General features: G+C 41.3%; 1 protein-coding gene across 2 annotated transcripts in view; it reads right to left on the reverse strand.

Moving 5' to 3' along the window:
* tmem132e (transmembrane protein 132E) overlaps nucleotides 1-22,144 on the reverse strand; it is a 431,641-nt gene that overhangs the window by 114,571 nt on the left and 294,926 nt on the right. For both annotated transcript variants that reach the window (XM_039618561.1, XM_039618560.1), the window contains exon 2: nucleotides 20,505-21,462. In XM_039618561.1, the coding sequence (XP_039474495.1) occupies nucleotides 20,505-21,462 (958 nt within the window). The remainder of the gene's footprint in view (nucleotides 1-20,504; nucleotides 21,463-22,144) is intronic.

Consider the following 22,144-nt stretch of genomic DNA (forward strand, 5'->3'; position numbering starts at 1 on the left):
TGCAAAAGTGAGACAGGTAGGAAGTGATGAGCAACACAATGATTTATCAAGAAAACTTTTAAACAGTCCCAGCTACTGGAAGAGTGTGAGCAATTTGGACTGATGAATGTGTGTGTGTGTGTGTGTGTGTGTGTGTGTGTGCATGCCACTATACTTCTGGGGACCAACAGTCACTTATGGGGACAAAATGCCCATTTCCACAAGTTTGGAGGCATTTTTGAGGCTAGAAATGTGATTTTAGTGTCAGGGTTACATTGAGGTTATGGTGAGGTTTAGGCTGAGGGTTAGGGTTAGGCATTCATTTTTGATGGTTAGGGTTAGGGTAAGCGGCTAGGGAAAGCATTATGTCAATGAGATGTCCTCACTAAGATATGAAAACGAGTATGTGTGTGCGTGGGTGTTTTAGAGAGCAAAAACAGGAGTAACATGTAAGCACGAAAATGTTTAAAAATCAGTTTAAATTCAAATCTAATGTGATATGTCCAAATCTATTCAAGGCCAGCTTTCTTGCTCAATTAAATATGAAGCTTTTAAATATTAACATAAACTCGTGGTCATAGCAGACAAGGTCAAACATAAAAACAAAGTGAGTCATCTGAAAGATGGAAGAGTGTTTGCATTACTTGCAAATATTGTTTAATTCACTGTGGTGAAGTGGGACCTTTTGATATTTAACAGCTGATACTCCTGTTCCAACTTTTAATATCATTCAGTGGCGAGTTCAAGTACCTCTTTTAGAGATGCAAGGCCAAATCCAGACAGCTCATAAACAGGAGCAGTTGTTGAAGGAAATGTTTTGGGGGCTCAGATATCTCGATTTTGATCTTTCTTTATAATTTCTCATCTATAGTCATAGCAAATTTTGTGAGACCTGCAATTCTAAACGAAAAGGCTCCCAGAGGCAGCAAAGTAAGTTGCATTTGCTAGAGCGGTGGCAAAGTGGATGTAATTGTAACTGACCCTGATGATGGGAGCGATTGCTGATCATTAAACCGTAAAATACCAGCCAGAGTAGGAGATAATAAATCTCCGACAAGAACGTGAAACTCAGCAAAATCATCCAAGGCCAGGACTGTAACGGCTGGGGGGTGTTAATAGGAACCAGGCCTGAATTTCAATTGTGTCTCTCCCCAAACTCCATATGATACGCGTTTACACTCTGAAGCGCTTAAAAACACATTTGCGCACAGACGCTGTGCAGTGGAGTCGATCTGCTCCTCGTTTGATTACGTGTGCATAAAGCGTGTTGCTATTAACAGTGACAGTGACAACAACGGTGAGTCTCCTTACCCCTTCAAAGCACGAAAACACGAGAGCACTGGGCTGGAAGAACATCCCAACAACGTCACCCGTCATAACGGGCTCGGCCAGGACACTTGGAAGTCCATGTTTTACTGAGCTCTCACTGCCAGCTTATGAAGCTCGGCAGCTGGTGGCCCGACATTTACTTCTCACACTACAAGCTGTATTTTTGGTATTCAGAGGCAGTGTGCAAAAATAGAGCATCATATTCTTTTGTGTACCCTGACTTCTATCAAAGTCAAGCTCACGTCTCCTTTTTCTCTGCGCTCTCGCAAAGCCCGGCTGAGGTGAAGGCAGCTAAAGATAAAACTGGATGTCTAGTTTCTGGGCAGAGACACACTCCACATTTGGCACATATGGATTCATTTCTCACCTTGACTCTTCTGTCTGTGCTTTGAATGATGGTACAGTAATGCAACACGCTGCTGCTGGCATTTTAACGCATGAAAGGACTGTGACGTATGCTGGTCTCTGAACTACATGTAAAGGTGATGTAGCGCTGTAGCTTGCAGAAAAGGTGAGACTGATTTTAGCTAAGAGCATGGCAGCAAAGAAAGGCACACGCTTCATGTACAAGCTTCACAGCCATGCAATTTGTTTCAAGTATTTGTTAGTTTGATTTGGCAGATGTTAAGAAGTACTGTTGTCTGTAGCACCATATCAGTGTTAAATAAATGTTTGTTTATGAATGTCAGAATGGGAGAGACATTTGGACACATTCCCCTGCTGTGCATTGTAACTGTTAAAACAGTTTGTGTCACATAAATGGACTGCTCAGCTGTCAAAATTACCTAGAAAAGAAAAAAAAACATTATTTTGCCTTTTCCAGTGGTACCGTTTTATTTTTCCCTTAGCAACTAAGTAACTTGCATTTGTCTACCAAAACACACACACACACACAAAATATGTTAGAAAAACATGTACTTAGTTTTTCACAGGACTCTGTGCATTCCCGAGAAAAACTAAGAACACACTTATTGCATCCGTAGCAGTTAGCATCCAGGCACTGATAATCTAATGCATTCATTTAACTCATTAGCAAGTGTGACCACTGATCTGGTATGGAGCATTCCAGTGTGTAACACAATGCCACAGATGTCCCAGCAAATTCAACTTAATGTCAGACTCTGCAACGCCCAGAGTAAACCCCAGCACCACATCTCAGATTCTGCAGTTAGTATGTTAAATGTTTACATTCATAACAGTATAATTAGAAAAAAAGAGCAATTATGGCTTTCTTGGAAGCACAGCTTAGGCTTGCAAAAGTAAATTTTTGGGAACAATGTCTTTTGTACAGATGACGCCAAAGTGGAGGTTTTTGGTTGCCAGTATATCAGACAAAACACCTCAAATGTGAAGCACGGCGGTGGAGAGGTGATGATTTGGGCTTGTTCTGCAGGCACAGGTCCCGGGCACCTTGCAGTCACTCATTAGTTGGGATACAGAGGTGCTAGAGTCAAATGTGAGACGACCTGGTGTATAAAGTTTGGCCAAATATTAGGTCACACAACAAGTCAAGCACAACATGAAAGGCTGAAAAATAATAGAAGAAAAGTGCTGCCGTGGCTCAGTCAACTCAACCTGACTGAAAACAACAAAGTAAAGAATGAATGAGAAGTTTAAGTCATGTAGAAAACAATAACTTCGCTTTATTGCTGCTAATATTGGATGTACCTGTTTTTCACCAGACTGCAGAAAGTCATTTGAACAGCAGGTATGAGCCATGCTCTCATGTGTGCTGTAACAGCTGGATATGGTCAAGAATAATAGGATTTATTTAAATGACCACAGTAGGCAATTACAATACTGAATGTGTGTGATCTGAATCTTTTAACTCAGTTCAACAACAGTTTTCTTTGTGACTATGATGAGTAAACCAGAAGGTATGCTTTTAACGTGTTGTGTTTTATCTGGAGAGTAAAGATTGAAATCCCTGCTAGTGCCCCTGTGATCCCCGTGTTCTGGCACTGATATAAAAGAACACCCTTGAGGCACCTAAACCTGATTTTCTTTTTATCCTTACAAGGGTAGACAAACTCTTCAAATGTTAAAATGCTGATTGATGTTGATTGCTAGCACACAAACAAGAATAAAGGGATGATTTAAAGAGGATTTTAAAGGATGAGTTAATAAATATCAGATTCAGGAATAAGCACCGAGTCAGCTCACTAATTTGACTAGCTTTATAAGCAATTGCTTTAAAGACTTTAGTCAGTATCAAACAAGTACTAAGGTCTGACACTACCCCACAGTTTACAGGTCTAAAAACTGAAGCCAATGTGGAATTGCCTTAAACCTAAATTATTTCTAATGGCCAGCAAGGGGAGACTTCTCCGTCTGCGAAAAGACTTGTGGTTCAGTAGATATCTGCGGGGAAATTACCCTTCAGCTCCCTTGATCTGTGATCTGTGACCTCAGTGCTTTGCTGATGAGTTTTTTGGACTCCTTTTCTAGTTTCATGGCTTATACACAACACAGTTTATACTCTGATTCCAGGAGGATATACGCAGGGAACACTTTGGGGCGGACTAATGTTGTGATTGACAAATCACTGAATGACCACGCAGTGCCTCCTGCTTTTACACAAAATCATTACAAAACACTAAAATGGCCAAGCTTGATGGACTTTACTGAGCAGTGAGTGATGTGATGGCGGCTCCGTCCATCTTTTATGCACTTTATGGTTCCGAGCAAAGCAACAACGTCCGTGTTTACACGCAACACCCAGCAGCAAGTTATTGCTTGCGTCTAGACACAAATGTGTACATTAGTACACCAGCAAATCAGAAGTGTTTACAGCAAGTCTGTGATAGTTAGCTGATACTGCAGCAAGCGAGCTACCGAGCTGGATTTAACTAGACACAAAATCGATGAGATGAACAATGTCGAAGTGATCGAGTGGAAGTTAAAAGATTTGGTACCACTACAGTGTTTCTGTTAGCAGAGAGGGGAGCGCGTCTGTCCTTCCTCTGTTTGTTTGTCCCACTTCAGTTGACAGGTGCGTTTCCACATAGCAATCTTGCCCTGTGAAACTTGTATGGAGTAAAACATGATAGGCGGCGGACACACTGGTCCCAGGTGTTCTGAGCTCTGTAAAACACAAAACTATTCCCCTCTTCTTCCTCCACAGCAGATAACACCGGGCCCCAAGGGAGGCAGCGCACAACAGCCATGGCACCAAGAGGTGGGGACACGGGGTGTTAGAAACCTGCTGTCAGTTCCGATTGGCTTGCTCGCCAACACTGACGCTCTCTAAGGGTCCACTAAGGTAACAGAATCTAGCGTCTACTTGGACAGACAGGCAGGAGAAAGTGAGAGGCAGGAAAAACAAGAGTTTGATGGCCGAGCCTCCTCCGCATCCAGCAGACTGTCACCCCAGTCTGCTGGATTCATTAGGCTTCAATTAACAGCAGCAAATGATAAGAGGAGGGGTATTGATGCTGCTTAACGAGTTAATGCACATGCCGTGTGCTTGTGAGAGCTTCAGGAAGAGTAACGGATTATGCAGTCTTTGCAGTTTGCCTTTACAGAGGTGCAATACTAACTTGTTTTTGAGCCTATTTTACCCCTTCTGTGTCATAGATCATGTTTCTCAGTAGTGTCAGTACATGAGCACAAAAAAATGGCTATTGATGCACGAAGGCAGTCTGTGATATTCTGGCCAGCGAGGACTGCATTACTACGCGAGCCACTCACTGGGGCTCAGAGAGAACACGAGCTGAAGCCAAACAATCCTCTGCCACTCGCTATGAATTCAATTTCAGCGCGTGTGTCTATCTTAGGTTTCAGCAGGAGAGAATAATTAACCCCCCTTCTTGTGACATGTAGCAATTTCCTTAAGTAAATGAAGTGCTAACATTCTGAACAAATGCATCCAGACACCTTGCTGGGTTAGGCTCGTTGCCTGGTAACAGCGTTTTATAAGACAATAGTAAATCCTGATTTGATTTGAAGTCGATACATTTTTGCATTTACAATCCCCAAACATCCATGAAGAGGTCTTAGAGAATGGTCCAACTCATGAATTTAATCGTGCAGTAAACAATATGAGTTAATAGGCTTAAGTTTAACACTAATTTAGACAGATATTGGAAATATTTTTGGGGGGGAAAAGTCACTCTGGATATTTGTGGCAATTTTAGGCAGTATTCATAATCATTTACAACACCACAGATTTCATTCTTGAAGGAAACTTTATACACATATACTCTATATCCTCTATATATCTTCAGCTTCAGCTGATCTGATTCCTCCTGATGTGAACTTTAATATTGAAGGTTTTGCCCATCATATTGCCTGACTTAAAGAAAGTGCCCCGGCTACAAATTCCTTTAGCGAAGCAGGAATATCAGTCATTCTTTTGGCCAAAAGGATCATTTTCTTGTCAAAATGACTTTGCAGTGCAATAAATACAACTTTGTCTGATCTCTAAAACAGAATCTCAGCAGATTAAAGGGTTGATGCAAAATGGCTTAAGCTATCAGCCTTCCAGGGCATGAGTGACAAATCACATGTCACAACGGCGCGTGAGAGGGCTCGAGTGGCATTCAAGGGAAGTGGTGGGAGATTGGACAGAGGAGGTGTTTCCGTGCAGGGATTTATGCAGTATCACATATCACACTCACTGCCATTTAATACACATAATGTAAATCACTGCATAACCCCAGCTCCAGAAAAGTTGTGCTGCTGTTTAAAATGTAAATAAAAACTGGATGGCAAATCTTATAAACCCATATTTTATTCACAATAGAGCAAAGAAAACATATAAAATGTAAAAAGTGAGACATTTTAATATTTCATGAAGAACACAAGAAGCACGGCGCTGTGTTTGCTCTTATTTAGTATATATTCATTTTTTTCTTTGTTGTTTACCATAGTGCAAGTCTTAAACGTAGCAGATGACAGATGTTTACTCTGATTACACAAACATTATGTGGGAGTAGGTAATGGATAACAGGTACTGATTTGAAATATTTGGACATGAATAACTTTGTGTACCATAATTATTCCACAGTTATACTTCTAACCAGGCAGCTGAATACTTTCTTTAATGATATAACACATTTTGGGGTCAACTTGAGAGAAAGGCAGATGTGAAATGTAAAAGTGAGGTCAGAGGTCAAATATGACTTTCTATATGCCGACATATACATGCTACACTTATAGGAATCATAGTTTCTAAGTTATATGTCAATGTTAAACAATAATTCATTAAGTGGATCTTTGGTGCATGTAAGACAAATTTAATGGATTGCTAACATGACTCCACGCTACACGTCTACAGTTTTATCAGAATTCATTCAAATATTTTTGCTAATTAGCTTCTTTTGAATTTGATGGCAACTAAACATCTAAAAATACTGTATTTAAGCTTTTACATACATTAATAGAGCAAATACTTGGATAGCTCGCCACGGTTTATGTAGCAAATTAAGAACCAGTTAAGAATCATATCAAAACTTCCAGATGACAAAAGAAGGTGAAACCAGGTGGACTTCTGAGACCACAACGTTTGCTGAATGGAAAAGTCGAGCAGAACTGTGTTTAGACCTGCATAGAAAATGAAGACACTAACACCCTGGGATAAACTTCACAGAGCTGAACCCCTTCGGTAAACAGAAATATTTGAATTTTGATGTTGGAAAATAATGGATGAGGGAGGGGAAAATGTTATTTTCTCTGGCTGATTAAATTATTACAATAACAGGGGGGAAAAAATGAAGCTTGAACTGCCCATACATACTTACACCATTACCAGCTAACCAATCAGAGGCAGTTTTTGAGGACAAGGTACTCCAAACAAAGACACTGGATCCTGTTTGCAAAGCACATGCATACTGCAGGTGTTTACTAGAACATTTTCATGTTGCAAACCTTGGACAGGTGTCAAATTCATTTCAAATAGCCTCCACTGTGTGGGCTGCAGTACTTGGTGATTATTCTGGTCTTTGCCGTTGCTTCATGAGTGGGTAGATGGCTAATGGGGGGCTATCTTGATGCACTAATTAACTGTAGACACTAATAAATACTAAGCAATTTAAACTTCCCACTGAAATTTTCCTTCATTCATAGCAAGTGAAGGACAAAAAACAATGTATAATTGTTTCTGAAGTGAAAAAGCTCAATTAACAGAAATATATTCTGTTTTGATTTATTGCTCATATACAACAATTTACAACTGAATTGCTCACATGCTGATGAATCAATAAACTTGCACCTGCTTAAGATAAAGCACTAAAGCCTTTATCAAGGTGAAGCCTAAAGTGCTGTTGGCTTTGAGCTGGAGAAAAAAAGATAAGCCAACAAGCTATAAGACAAGTTTGAAACACAGGGTTGATTTACAAAATCCTTTTCAGCAATTTACCACTTTCCTTGTCTTCTGCACTCTGCACTCGAATACCTCCTGATAATGAAGTTTATGGTGGTACTGTGAAAGCAGAATTGTGAATTTTATGTCAGGAAGAAGAAAAAAAAATGAGAGAAGTGCCTTCAAGCTTGAGTCTGAAATAACAACACTGCTCTCCATTTCTCTTGGTCCCTCTGCTGCGGGATGCTTTCTAGTGCCTCAAGAAGAAGAATTGCTTTCTTAGACAAAACACTTCCCACAGAGGAATAAACAAAGGCAACCACAATCCTTAAAACCTCACCACTGCAGAGAATTATGTTTCTTGGATATGCTACCAATCCACTTCAAACAGACAAGTTTCAAAAGAAAAGTTCTGTGTATGCCAATTTTAGCTGGGTTGTACAATGCCACCAAATCTGCAAAATTAATGTGATGCCCACTCTTCTTAAAATGTAGAAGAAATGGGGGAAAAATTAAATCTGGGAGTTCATCACTCAGTTCAGAGCTGTGAGGCTCGAGTGCTAAACAGCCATTAAAGAGCAGGGGAGGGCATAGCAAATGACCATAACAAATCTGCCCTAGTTTGCTGGGAGGCATCAATTTTGAGGAGTGTGCTCAAAATTATTCTAATTTAAATCAGCCTAACATAACAACCTTCCAGCAGCGGGAACCTCCACTCAGGAGCCCACTCCTCCCCCAAGAAGAACAAAGAAATGAGATGAAAGAGGAAAAAAGGGTTTCACAGACGGTGGTATGAGGAATTGGGCTTCACTGTGTGCGGGGGAGGATGCAGGTGGGAGGGAGGGGAACAGTCAGTCTTGCTGCGTGGTGCCTGAGACGCTCAAGCAACTGTTCCTACAAATAACACTGACCACAGATACATGCAATTTGCAGTTGTTAGATGTCACCTCAACATTGTAAAAGAGATGCATTTGAATCAGCCAGAGGCCGGGAACACACTGTGAACCTCTCTTTGAACTCCCTTTAGCCCCCTTGACTGCGGCATGCATTATGTTTATACAAGATATTCCCACTGGAAAGAGAATAGCTTCTTTACCCTGAGGTCGCACTACATATAGCTGTATCACAAATCATTACTAGAGACTTCGTATAAATATTTAAAATATGTGCAAATACATAGGAAATGGATTTAAAGTTCTGTACTGTATTAATGTTGCAAAAAATCCATCAATCATCTTTTTTTGCATATTCAATGCAGGAGCCAATCCCAGCTGCCATGGGGCGAGAAGCAGGGACAGGTCATCAGTCTGTTGTGGGGCTAACACAAAGAGACAGACAAGCATTCACACTCACATTCACACCTATTAGCGATTTAGAATCACCAGCTAACCTAACCCCACTAATTGCATGTGTTTGGACTGTGGGAGGAAGCCAGAGTCAACAAGAAAAAGCACAGCTAGATGGATTAGAACCCAAGACCTTCTTACTGTGAGGCAACAGTGGTAACCACTGCTCCACCTGCTGCCAATGACCTAATTTCTTTGTTAATCCTGAGTTAAACTATTGTTATATAATAGTTTCTCATATAAACACATGTTGGACATGATCCAGTGGTGGTTAGCCCTTAGCCTGACAACAACAAGGTCTTGGGTTCAAATCCACTCGCCAGCTGGGACCTTTTCATGTACCATTTGGGTCTTACTCCAGCTTCCTCCCAGAGTCACTAGACTTGCATGTTAGGTTAAATGGCGATCCTAAACTGGTCATAAGAGTTTACTGGACTTTGATGTAGATCACCTGCCTGTGCAAGCCCTGTGACCCGTCTCAGGTGTACACTGCCGCCTGCTGTATTACAGCTGGGATAAGCTCGAGCCCACCCATCACTCTGAATTGGAAGATTAACAGAATATAGTGACGTTTACTTGTCTTTTATCCAGCATAATTGATACTCCATGTTTTTTACACTGCGTCTAGCTTTTCTAAATTTTCCACAGTTTTTGTCTCTTGCTTGGAAAAGCTCAGCTTAGCTTTGATGTGTAGGTATGAGTTGCGATAATGGGGATAAGTGTGGAATAACCTCCAAATTTTTAAAGCAATATCAATTCAGCAATCTCATTGGAGTTTCTCTCTTTCTCTCGGCATCTAATAACGTTGCAACCAAGACACAAAGAAAACCCTGTGCGCGTCTCTGAGATGCCAGAGGCATGTGACAGAAAGACCACATTTAATGCCCTGGGATGAGAACGAGCGGATATAAACATAAGAAAATTTATGACCACGAGCCATGTTGTCAGCCAACAACCATATGGTAGGATTAATATAGCCCTGCAGCCCGCAGCTCCCTCAGGCCAGCAGTGAGGTGATAATTTCCCATGTTGGCGCTCATGAAAACATAGCTCCTGCTGTCTCGCTGCTGCAGGTTAGACCACCTGGGAAATACTGTAGAAGTGATCATTGGAGTCTAGAAATGTCTTTGTCCGCCAAAAGTTCTCTTGCCCAGTGTCTAACTCTAGATAATTATTACAGACCTTCATTCAAAATTCTCAGTGTGGACCCGAGTGTCATACGCCAACTGGACTTTGAGTTTTCTGCACCAAATAACCGGCAGACTCCATCAGGCAAAAAAAGAAAGAAAAAAAGTAATTTAACTTTTCAAGTTCTCCAACATGACAGTGAAAATAATATGTTGTCCCTCAGTAAGAGGGAAAATTATAATTTTAAGCAATATGGCTTCTCTTGTGATTGTATGCCAGAACACAATATTGGCAGGCGGGGAGTGCCACACATGGAGTTAAAAGCTTCCTGCCGCTGGAGTACATTATCGCAGATGCTAGAATGAACACTGCCCTATCTCAAATGGTAATATGGGAAGAGTAAAAAATAAGTGATGAGGCGTATCATGCAGATTGTGCCACCAGGAGGAAGTGGAAAACCCAATTCATGCATTTACAATTATTAGATTAGCAGTCCTGGATGCTGGCCATGTTTTATGAATTAACCCAATCATGTCTTTATCCAAATTTCTTCCACTGAGAATGGCTAGTTTCCCATGTGCTCGCAATACATTATTTCAGCCATTATTAATTTACCATTGCTTCCATTATGCTGCATAAAAGGTGGAGGAATCCTGCCAAGGTGCATTTATATCGGGACGGAACAGCGCAGCTTTAACGGGCCATCGTGAATAAAGCCTGTTTTTACCTCTTCCTCTCATCTCTGTTGACTCACTGACTTCCAGCCGTTACTGTTGTCAGGGAATACGATGTTATGTCTGAGTGCCGTTGTGGCATTGCAACGACATAAAAAGCAAAAAATAAAATTGCAGGGGGACTTTTGTTCTTTCCAGATCAATGCAAAGCAACAGCAGCATGTTTGCCGTCATTGTCAAGTAACAAACAGCTGCTTTATGTCCAGTTAATTTAATCCAACCGCACAAGACCTAAAGAGCCCGGCTTACAGGACGGCAAGTAAACAGTGCATCTCTTGATCTCTGTATACAGGATTTGATGTTCAGCTTTGCAAATAACAACTGCGAAGAACACTCACTCAAGGCAGAGAGTGCATCATTAAAATCAGAAGTTAGTTGCGGTGGGGGGGAAGATGCAACTTCTCCACACCACTGCCTCCTTTGAAACTGTAGCCTACTGGGCAGCACAATCCTTCACGCTGGGCAGAGCCGTGTCTATTACTACAGATTGGCTCGGCAAATCTCTTGGCTGGGATCATAAAAATAATAAATAAAAAAAGGGAAGATGGAGGCGAGGGAGAGAAGGAGAGATGGTAATAAAACCTCAACAATTTCAGTGTGTGACAACATGAAAGGGGGAGGAGCAGGTAAATGGGGGCTGCCTGCTGTGAAAATATGGCTTATCATAGTCTTGTCCCCCAAACCACCTTAAAGGTTTTGAAGATAACCACATGAGGCTACGTGCGTAAGACAAGAGCCGGGAAATGATCTAACGGAGGAAAAAGGGGGGACAAAAAACTCAATGCTGACTGCGATCACGATAACCTCTCGCAGCAGATGCCTCGCTACCTGCCCGTCAATCTGCAAACACTCTATTACTCACGTACAGTTTTTCTACATTATTTCAATCCCATCAATGAATGTCACCCAAAATTTGCCAGACAAAAAAATAACTCGTTTATTTCTTTAAGAAAGTCATGCCAGACTCATTTCAGCTGTATAAAAAGTGACTCGTCCTCACGCTGGGTAACTGATTACAGCGCATTTAGCAGCAGCTAAACACTTCTTGATGGATTAATCGGTCTCTCCCAGATGCGTGGGGTAATTTAGTCCACTCTTCATGGAGAAACTCTGGGCATGTGTATATTTTCAGTATCAACTGTTTGTAAAGTTAATCTTTAAGCTCATCTGTCCTGGGAGAGTTCCACCAGATGCGCTTTCTCCTAAACTTGACACTAGCATTGATCCCACTGTCTCATAATGTAATGACTGCAGATTAAAGCCATCATTTTCTGGTTTTATAAATGTTCTTGGGATTTTCTGGATTACATGCTGTGATTCCTCCTCCTTCTTCTTCTTCTTTTTTTGGGTGCTCCCTTTAGGGGTCACCATAGCGGCTCATCTGCATCCAGGTCACCCCATCCCAAGCATCCCGTTCCCTCTACATGGTGAAGATAGTTAGTGTAAGGATTTTAAAAAGCAATCTGCAGCCGTGTCACGGTGGGTCAATTATCAATAACACTTCCATGCTGTCATATTATCGATTTATTCACGAGAATATTTGAATAAAACTACAAAAGTACAATATGCTGTGATGCGACAGAAGCAAATAAAAGGCATCTCTGTTTTTCAGAGATATTTCACAACTTCAGCACAACCAAACACATTTTCTGGGAGGCTAACGCTAAGCATAAACCTGTCCAGATGAGAACAATGAAATGTGTTTGGAAGCACTACACACACACACACATTTGACAGTCCAAAGATTTAAAAGCACTTTCATTTAAAAGCTCGGGAAAATGAATTTACAAAGATAAAACAGTTAACTTAAGCCTGTGCAGTAAAGTGAAAAACACCCTTTTTCATACCTGAGCCAATGCTTGTTTGATTACCTTGCAGACGGAGGAAATGAGGAGCACTGAGCTTTTGTCAATTTGTCTCCCAGGTTCCCTCTATAAACCAACACTCTGCAGGAGGATCTGGCAATATTTAAATATGCACTGGAGAAAAGCACAGAAAATCCTTTGGCCTGTCTCTATTTATTCATATTTTACACCAACAGATTTTTGATCAAATGAAACCTACCATATAAGGAGATATCGATAAGCTACAATGCACAGAAAACCTCTTCACTCGCCTTGACATTAAAGGTAAAAGTGTGTTACAATGAAATGTGATTTTCATACCACATAAACATTATATAGTTTCTGCACCATTTCAGAAATCACAATTAGTGCTTTTAATGCCTTTTTAAGACTGCAATCAATGAATATAGAAATATATAGAGCACCTTATTACTAAATTTAAGCACTTTCTGCTACAAGTGTCATTCACCCAATCACACATTCATTCAATGCTTTGTTTATCTAACATTTAAATACACATCAGGGGTAACTCGGGGTTAAGTATCTGGCCCAGAGATTCTCTGGCACATGGACAGGAGGGACCGGGGACTCTACGACTGCTGGGCACACAAAATAATATTGCTACTACATTAGTTCGCATATAGTTGAGATTTACTTGGAGAGGTAAAGTTCTGGTTCTACAAGCTTGTCATTGATAATATTTGACCTTGTGCTTACTTTTCTTTTAGTTACAAAACAGTCTGTGTGGGTTTTGTCGATTAAAGGAAAGAAGACTTCATCTTAAAGCACGCCCTTTGCACTCAGCTAAGATTCGACACCTACGGTTACCATTAACCTTGCCCTTAACCAAGCTCTTCCCATGCCAAATAAGACAACAGCTCATAGCAGCTCTTCAAAAAAAAGAATAAATATATGCCAAGTAGGATTTTTTTTTCCAAAAGCAGGACAGTAGCCTTTTGCCTCTAGTTTCTAGTGCCATGCAGACTGAGTTTTCCCATCTAACACAGACTAAACTTGTGAAGAAGACAATGTCTGACAGATTAAGGAGCTAACTGCTAATCACAGCGTAATTCAGGATTTTACAAACAGGAGCTAAGTTTGTTGCCTTTCTTTGGATTTATTTCACACCTGAAGCAACAGACAGCAGCTGAGGGTATCCAGATGGAGAAAAAAATGTGCAACAGTTCTGATCCCAACAGTGTGTCCTCATCTATCCCAGTCAACACTATACGTGGTGTAAAGGAGGGATGTAGCTACAAAGATCTCATCCAGTGATCCGTTGTTTCCTGAAATCCTGTTTTGAAAGCCTGGAGATGAGCATTTTCACTCATTACCTTGGTTTCAAAAACCCAGATGTGACGCGTGGGTGTGACTCTAACATTACTCGTTCACCAGGTAACGACTTATAATTGATAAGTCACAAGTGCCACAGATAGTTCTCCTTTTTGAAACACAGTATGTCTCACAAAGGAGACTTAATTTGTTTGTCAGTATGACCCATTAAGGAGTGACTGACCCATAAACATATCAGGAAAGTTTTCCCATAGACTCTACAGGAGTCAGAGTGTTTCTGGGAGCCTCCACATTTTAAAGACACGTCATTGGCTTAATATTTCTGACCCAGAAGCTAAGCCCATGTTTTACTCCCATCCATGGTACTGTGTAAGTACTTTCCTTGGTATCAGCATCACGTTTGAATTTCTAGTACTGCAACAACTAAAATAAGAGTAAATTCATTAATTACTTATTAATGCGACATAACTAAAGGATGACTAGAGAGCTGTTGTTTATGAGCTACTGTTTCTTAATTCTCTTATCTGTTTACTAAAGTATAGAAATACAGTAGATACATTACTGAAACTACTTATTGAGGTTTCACTGTGAGATTAATGAAGAAAAAAGTAGGTATTGTCCCATATTTTGCACACAATCCCACACTCCACATGTCAGTATTACAAACTGATGTATTATTGGGCTTGGATATTTGCTTTTGTTTTCTGCGGCACAGAACAATCTTCTCCACCCTTGGGCCCAGCAGGATTGAAGAGATTAATGATTAAGATGTATAAGACACTGGTTTTATAATAGTGAATAAATCAGCGTGCCCAAATGAGAATGTGATACGTTTCTCAACTAATCTGAAAAAATGTTAATAAAAATGAATAATATTAACAGGCTGAACTGATAGGGCGGAAAAGTGATGAATATGTAGCTATTGGTACAACGCGAGAAAGCCTAATGAGTTTTTAAGGTTACAATTGACCCAGATGAACTCTGCGGTTTTGCATTGAGTTGGTCTAATTTAATGGTTGTGCCTGGGTCAGTGTTTATTTGTCTCAAAACCAACCAAACACTCGGCAACATGCTGAGCATATCAGAAATGTCCTCAGCAGATTTAAAGTAGGAATCTTTCAAGCGAATAAACAAGAATTTCCAAATCAAAGTTGCTCAGCTTGCCTATTCAAGGTTAGAAAGGGGTTGAATTACTCTAGTAATAGCCAAGCACTGGAATAAACCTGCACGAATATCTCCACTTTCCCCGGCACAGAGAGCTGACTCATGCAACTTTCTTTAAGCATTAAAAACTAACTCAAGTTAAAACAGCTCATTTCATTAAAATCTTGGCACATGCACTGCATTCCCCTTTTGAGATTTGTGTCAAAGGACTTAAAGTTGATGGTGGTAAATACTTTCCCCTTCTCACTGCTCGATCTCAAATAACATGCTCACACTTGAAGAAGAAGGAAGGAATCGAGCAGCGTTAGCAGTGGCGGTGCAGCCTGTATTCTGCGTGGCCCAATAAGAAAGGCTGTTTTGCCTTGTCATTGTAAAAGTGGAAGCACTTTGAGGCGAGGACGATTCTCCTGGCCTCCGCCTCTTTTATCAGAGATGAGTGCTGATAAACAGCGGTTCTCCGTGTCACCCGATGTGTCCTGACAGAACAGCCCATGGCAGAAGCATCACGTCTGCAGTCATATGATCTGAACGTGTGCACGATCCACGGCGAGAGGTCCTGACATTTCCCATCAAAGCGTCGGGAAAAGACGAGCTGACACTGACAGCGACAACGACACGTGGGACAAGAAGCGGAGCACGACCGCAGAGCTGGCAGGAAGCAGAGGCTGAGGTCAGGAAGTTTGCCGTGTTCCTTACAAGGCGCAAGTAGCCATCTAGCTGCTGGGGATGAAGCCACTGCTTCTGAATGTGGGTCACTCTCCCTGGATTCCACTGTGCTTTCTCTCCTCCAGCCTTTATTTGGAGCCAGGGCATTTGAATACTGCATGTTATACCCAGGGCTCCGGAGTACTGCAAGGTTTCCAAGAGCCTTGTACTGTGCACATAGATGAGGATAAGAAGATTCCAGTTGTGTGTGTGTATGTACTGCAATGCGTATTTGTTTATTGGGCAAAAAATGTCAGTGAGTCACCAAAATAAAAATTGGCAGCTCCACATTGACTGCATTTATATGCAAGCAGTGACCTCGCCGCTGTCGTATAGAATTTTAATTCAGGTTACGCAACATCCACGATTCTCTTTGCATCCTGCAACTAAGTGTCCATATGAATAAACAAATGAATAAAATATCTCTGGCTGTCCACCAGCTGCAGCTCTTGGCAAAGCAAAATGGAAATAATTATCATTTCATTAGCTATAGTTGAAATAAATTAAAATACCTACCAATGTTCACAGATGGCAAACCTAACGGAGACGGGGATAAAAGCTCATGATAACACACAAGCTTTTCCCAGTGTTTTCAATGATCTGTCAGAGGAATCTGCAGTTGGCTCATTGAAATACTCATTGTGTCATTTTTAACAGAACTTTTGTGGTTTAATTGAACGCGATTCACCGCAGAGAAAAAGACTGGCTCTTAAACTACGAAATGCTCCACTGTATCCACAGCTATTCACCAACTTTATCTGTCTACTGTGTGGTGGAGACAAAGCTTTTATGCTAAGAGCCACTCTCTGTGGCGTGTGCAAAGTGTAAAAAGAGCCTTTTTGTCAGCCAGAAATGCAAAACAATGAGCGGACAGGGACTATGTCTGTAAGCTGCAGCTTCTTTGTGGGCCAGTTACTACAAATGACACCTTTCACATTATATACAGTCAATTCCACCATTGTTAACAAGTGGAAAAACTCAGTGAACCACTGTTGTGCTCGAAACTGTTTACCACCAAAAAATATCCACAGTAGGAAAACGTCACTGTTAAATTACAGTAAAGTATTGGCATCTCGCTACAGGACTCTCAATCATGGCTGTCCATTTCCAGCTAAACTTTGTCACTGTTCAAACTCTAAACACAGCGTAACATCACAGCACATTTACAGTTCAGTCGGGTTTATACGGTTTCCTGTTGGTTGTTTTTCTCATGTAGTTTTAAAGGGATTTGGGCTTTGTAATATTTAACTAGTGGTTGTCACACAAGTTTTGCTGCTAAGAACATTACTTTAGTACTGTATATGATAAAGATCCTTTCCAAAACAATGCGATTGAAAAGTCATTATCTGTGAAACGCTGTCGTGTATAACAGAAATGATGCCACTATCAATTTACGAGTGAAAAGAGAAGATAAATTTTTAAACGACACTTGAAATGAAAGGAAAACAAATCTAGAAAAGCAGTGTCAGCCCACACCAGGGCATGCTAGACAGCATTACGGCTACACATATTATTATTGCATTGCCATGGTAACTAAATTTGACACACCACTACTCCCTATCCGACTGCATGACAAACACTCACGCCGACACACACATTGCACGTTCCTGACAGCGCCGCTGCGGCCGCGGGAAAACAAGGGAAGATTCCACAAGTGGCCCGTCTCTCCGCCGTCTCTCCCCCGTCTCTGCCTGGCATGCCATCGTTTGCAATAACAAGTCAAAGACTTTCAAAGCTGGACAAGTGAAGAGGAGAATAATTGGAAGGAACGATGGAATGGCTAAGGGAGAGTGAGGAGAGGAGGCCTCCTGATTCATCTTTAAAGACACTCCTTATTGCATCTTTAATAATTTTCCTCGATGCGCTGGGACGACTCGACAGTTCACTTCCACAACTCTTGAATTCACACCCTATTGAGGCAAGTCGCTCACGAGGCTCACACTGGGCTTTCTTCTCCAGGCCTCGTCGCCTTCTTAGCTCTTCTGTTTTATCACTCCTCATTTCCATCCCTGCTGGGCTCATACAGACAGGCTGCCGAAGACTTGCAGATGTATATGGATGCTAACACGCTCAGCTAAATGTTTTAAGAGACAAGGGAATATGACAAAGCTTCGGCTCATATTACAAAGTCTTACTGTAACTTTGTTACGCCACATCTTGACTGAAAGTGTCCCACAGTTACTCTGTTCTCTGAAACTGTTAATGAAACTGTTTCGTAATCCAGATGAAAGCAGTAGAAGTTAGCACTGTCACGCAGGCTCCTTATGGAAGCAAGCCTATTGTAAGTGACATAAGATCATACATTTTAAAGAGAGGGGAACTTAAAGAGAGTAAGTGTTGCTCTTATGGTGTGAAAAGAAATGCTTGGAATTCCAGGGGGGGAGGTGGGACTCATGAGTAAATAGCTCATTTTTGTCTGGCTACAAGCTGTTAGCAGATATAGAAACCGACATCAGCTCCAAAGCCTTAAATCACAATTTGAGAATTTAACTATTCTGTTCGTTTTATAAAAATATGCCAGTATCACTGGGTTCATCAGATATCTTCCTGCAGGTTTCAAAAATCACATCAGCTGGTAGAAAGAAATGGACAATGTGTGTGGGCAGTGGTATTTTTGCTACTGCTACCATCATTTATATATGTGTGCTCCACAACTACAGCTATTCTAACTTTTATCCCTGCAGTGAAATGATTTTATAATTGCTTTTTGCATTTTTTTGCGTTTCCCCAAATAAAGGTAACTAAAATTATGTTAAGTAGATCATTAACTAAATTTCTTTAGGTAAAAATATAAAAATATCATAAACATACCCTAATCAGACATGTTGAATTTTTGTTTCTGTCCTTTTAAAGGATTTTAAAGGATTACTGTTGCCAGTATAATGGTACTGCTTTTCACTATAGAAATGTCATCAACTGACACTGTTTGAGTCAAAAAAGACATTTTACTGTAGGAAAAATCATAATTATACAAGTAATTGTGTTACTGAGGCTTAATTAATTATAGCTCATTAAAAGCAAATATCTACCTTAACGTGGTTAATTTAGGTTTCAATCATCTTTAGTGTTTCGTCAACGTTCCTGTGTTCATTCCTGGTGTTCTTCGTACATACAAGCGCGAAAAATCAGACTTTGTCAAATGCATATAATAATATCTCCTGTAATCCTGGATACTCTGCTGACAACTGAGCAGAGCTAAGAGCTACAGAGACCAGAGTCCTGCTAAGCCTCACATTCTCTCTCCACTTTTCCTGCAGGCAAATGGTGAAATTTAGAAACTTTAAGAGAGTTGAGAGTGGAAAAGCTCAAATTCAGGAGCGCAGAGGATGATGCAGCTGTTGTGGAAGGCGGTGAGGGACACTTGTGTCATTAACTATTTAGTCCCATCACGCATGCTCATCGCTAACCATTGTTTATATGAGTGATGTATTTTTGTAACAGTAATTGTCTGAATGGCAATATAAGACACGCAGAAAATGTGAACGGGGTCACTTGTAATGAAGCAAAAAGTTACAAATCTACACGTCCAAATATTTTCCTCATGGTGCCTCCAAACATCTACATGTTAATAAAATTAAGCTTTTAAGAATCCATTTGCAATAATAAAACAATATTATTTGCATTAACATACACGGTGACACAAAAACGTGGTTAAACATCCATTTATATATTAGTCAGTGTTTTATTCCCAGCAGTGAGCCGGACGTGTAGAATGAGTACTGTATGCGAGCATTAAATGGCATAGTGTACTGCAGAAGCCAACTCTGCATGTGTCCCACAACTACAACTATTACCTGGCCTTTAAACACAAACTGCTCGGAGCAGCAGTTCACTGCAAATTATTCATACAAGATGAAAAAAAGAAGAACTCTTTGGCTGGAGGCCACCATTTCTGAAGGTGAATCTTACAGTGCTGCTTAACCCTCTCTTCTTCTCTTTATCTTACCTGACTTTAATTAGTGCTGGCACATCATTTGGCTAAGTGAAGACGAAATTAATGAGAAGGATGAAATGTGTGATTACATCCTCGTTTGTCTCTTTAGACTTGAAATGAACATAAATGGTCACGTAACCCATGTGCTTGAAGCCTGAAACAGAATATTGTGAGGATTGGAATGGGGTGACTTTGGTTGCACTTCTGCGTACACTGTGATCGTATGCTGTCATCGAATGCTGCAATTGATTCCGAGGTTATGTAAAAAGCCTTCGTCTAATAATGCTGCTTTGAATTAAGCTGGTTATTAAGACTGTAATGAATGCATCCATCGCTGTGGTAATTGTGTTCTATTAATTGAGGGCTATTTGGAGATGTAAATCCTACGTTTCCTTTAAGCCTATCCACTGGTGCTCAGCATTCACACTGTAGCTTTGTTTACAGACAGTCATGCTGCCCTAAGCTTAAACCTTGGACAAATTGCAGATGATTCGGTGCGAGTGTTATTATAAAGAGACATATAATACGTCAATTTATGACAGGGAGGAAATTGTTGGCTGAGATATACCGGGAAGCAAGAAAATAATCTATTCATCAATAATTCTTATATGCATGACTGCATGGAGGCTGATTGAGCCTCTGCTGTGAATATAGATGTGTCAACATCACAATAAATGTGACACTCGGCATGGAAACAAGGAGTCTGAAAGCATCGGAGCATCTGAACAGATTTTAAAGGACACTTACTTGAGGGTGAACTGCTCAATAGTAGAGTTGGGCATCAGGTACAGGAAGATTTTGAGGATCTCTCCAGGCTTCAGGGGCTTCTCCGGCAGCCTGAGGAACATGTTCTTGTCTAGCTGCTTGTCCACCAGCAGCTGCTCTTCACTGGCCTGGTACAGGCTGATGCTTCCGATGCGCAGCAGGGGGTGCTGTGACAGAGGTTCTCCCCTGGAAGTACCACCACCGTGACCTGAACCCTTACTGCACTCCCCTTCCAGGTTAGGCTCGTGTAGCGTGTAGTATAGCTCAGCCTGGAGGGTCTCACTTAACCCATCCAAGAGCCCGTCACTCGAGCCTTTCCTTCGGCCCAGCGGGGCTACATTGGTGTTAAACCACGACGGAGGAAGCTCCAGTTGGGCCAAGCACTGCGCCAGGTTACCTTTCATGCGGCAGGAGGTTTTAATTTCACGGACATCCCGGAAGGCATGCAGACGGACGCACGGTAGCTTGTCCTGAGCCTTGAAGTCGTCCCAGTCACGACCGGCGATATAAAAAAACACCTGGACTGTGGGGTTGTTGGAGAAGACCCGTGGTTGGACAATGAAGGCCCGCACCTTCCAGTTGACTGTCAGTTGGCCGGGAATATCCAGAGGACTAGCTGGCTGGAGCAACTCCTTGGACAGGGCCTGGTCCTGGGCAAAAGGCCCGAAGCTTATGTTGATGGCGGGGAGGTCTTTTGTCTGGAAAACCACGAAACTCTCAGAGCGCTGCAATGGGTTTCCACTGCTGGGACTACTGCCGCTCTTGGTGCTGCCGCCAAATGTTTGTCCTGTGATCTGAGCCTCCCTCAAAAAGAAGGCCAGTTGTGCATTGGACATTTTGAAGTTGGCAGGAAGGTACACACTGGGTGGTGAAGGACTGGCTGTCATTGCTGACGAACTCAGGGCATCAGAGCTGGTTGGAGAGATTTTACCTGCAAGAGCTGCAAGAGAGAAAGGAGAAAGGAAAGATTTAACTTTTAAATGCAGCTTCCATTTTTATAATAATAATATTGCACATTATTAATAAAACACCTTTGAAATCACAGTGTACAAAGTGCTTTCACAAGCAAGCAAAAAGGAGAATATTCAAAAGTTAATTTCAAACAAAGCGAAACAGGTAAAACTCCTGAACTGAAAGTGAAAGAAAACACCAGCTTTTTCAAATTTTTAAAAAAAAGAGAACGATATGGTGAGTGTGTGTGTGTGTGTGTGTGTGTGTGTGTGTGTGTGTGTGTGTGTGTGTGTGTGTGTGTGTGTGTGTGTGTGTGTGTGTGTGTGTGTGTGTGTCTGTCAATGAATATATGGTATAATTAGGAAGAGACACAAATGTGGTCTACTGAGTCAGCTGAGGGGGCAAAAGGGGAGGAGGTCAAAACACACTAATCAGATGATAACTGGTTGCTGTCAAGCATCCGGAGCAAAGGTTATACACTGAAACATGTCGGCATTAAGAAGCTGCACCCCGTGTGATCTTTGTCTTGGGCAAAACATGTTGCATGAGTGTTTGGATTCAATTAATCTGAAGCAACACCTGTGAACAAACCAAACTCAAAACTCTTCAAGGTCTTGGAAATGAGCGAATACCTGACAAAACACCCAAGACACCACTGCAAAATTAATCTA

Source organism: Oreochromis aureus, linkage group 10 (genome assembly GCF_013358895.1).
Source record: "Oreochromis aureus strain Israel breed Guangdong linkage group 10, ZZ_aureus, whole genome shotgun sequence".
NCBI classification, from domain to species: Eukaryota; Metazoa; Chordata; class Actinopteri; order Cichliformes; family Cichlidae; genus Oreochromis; species Oreochromis aureus.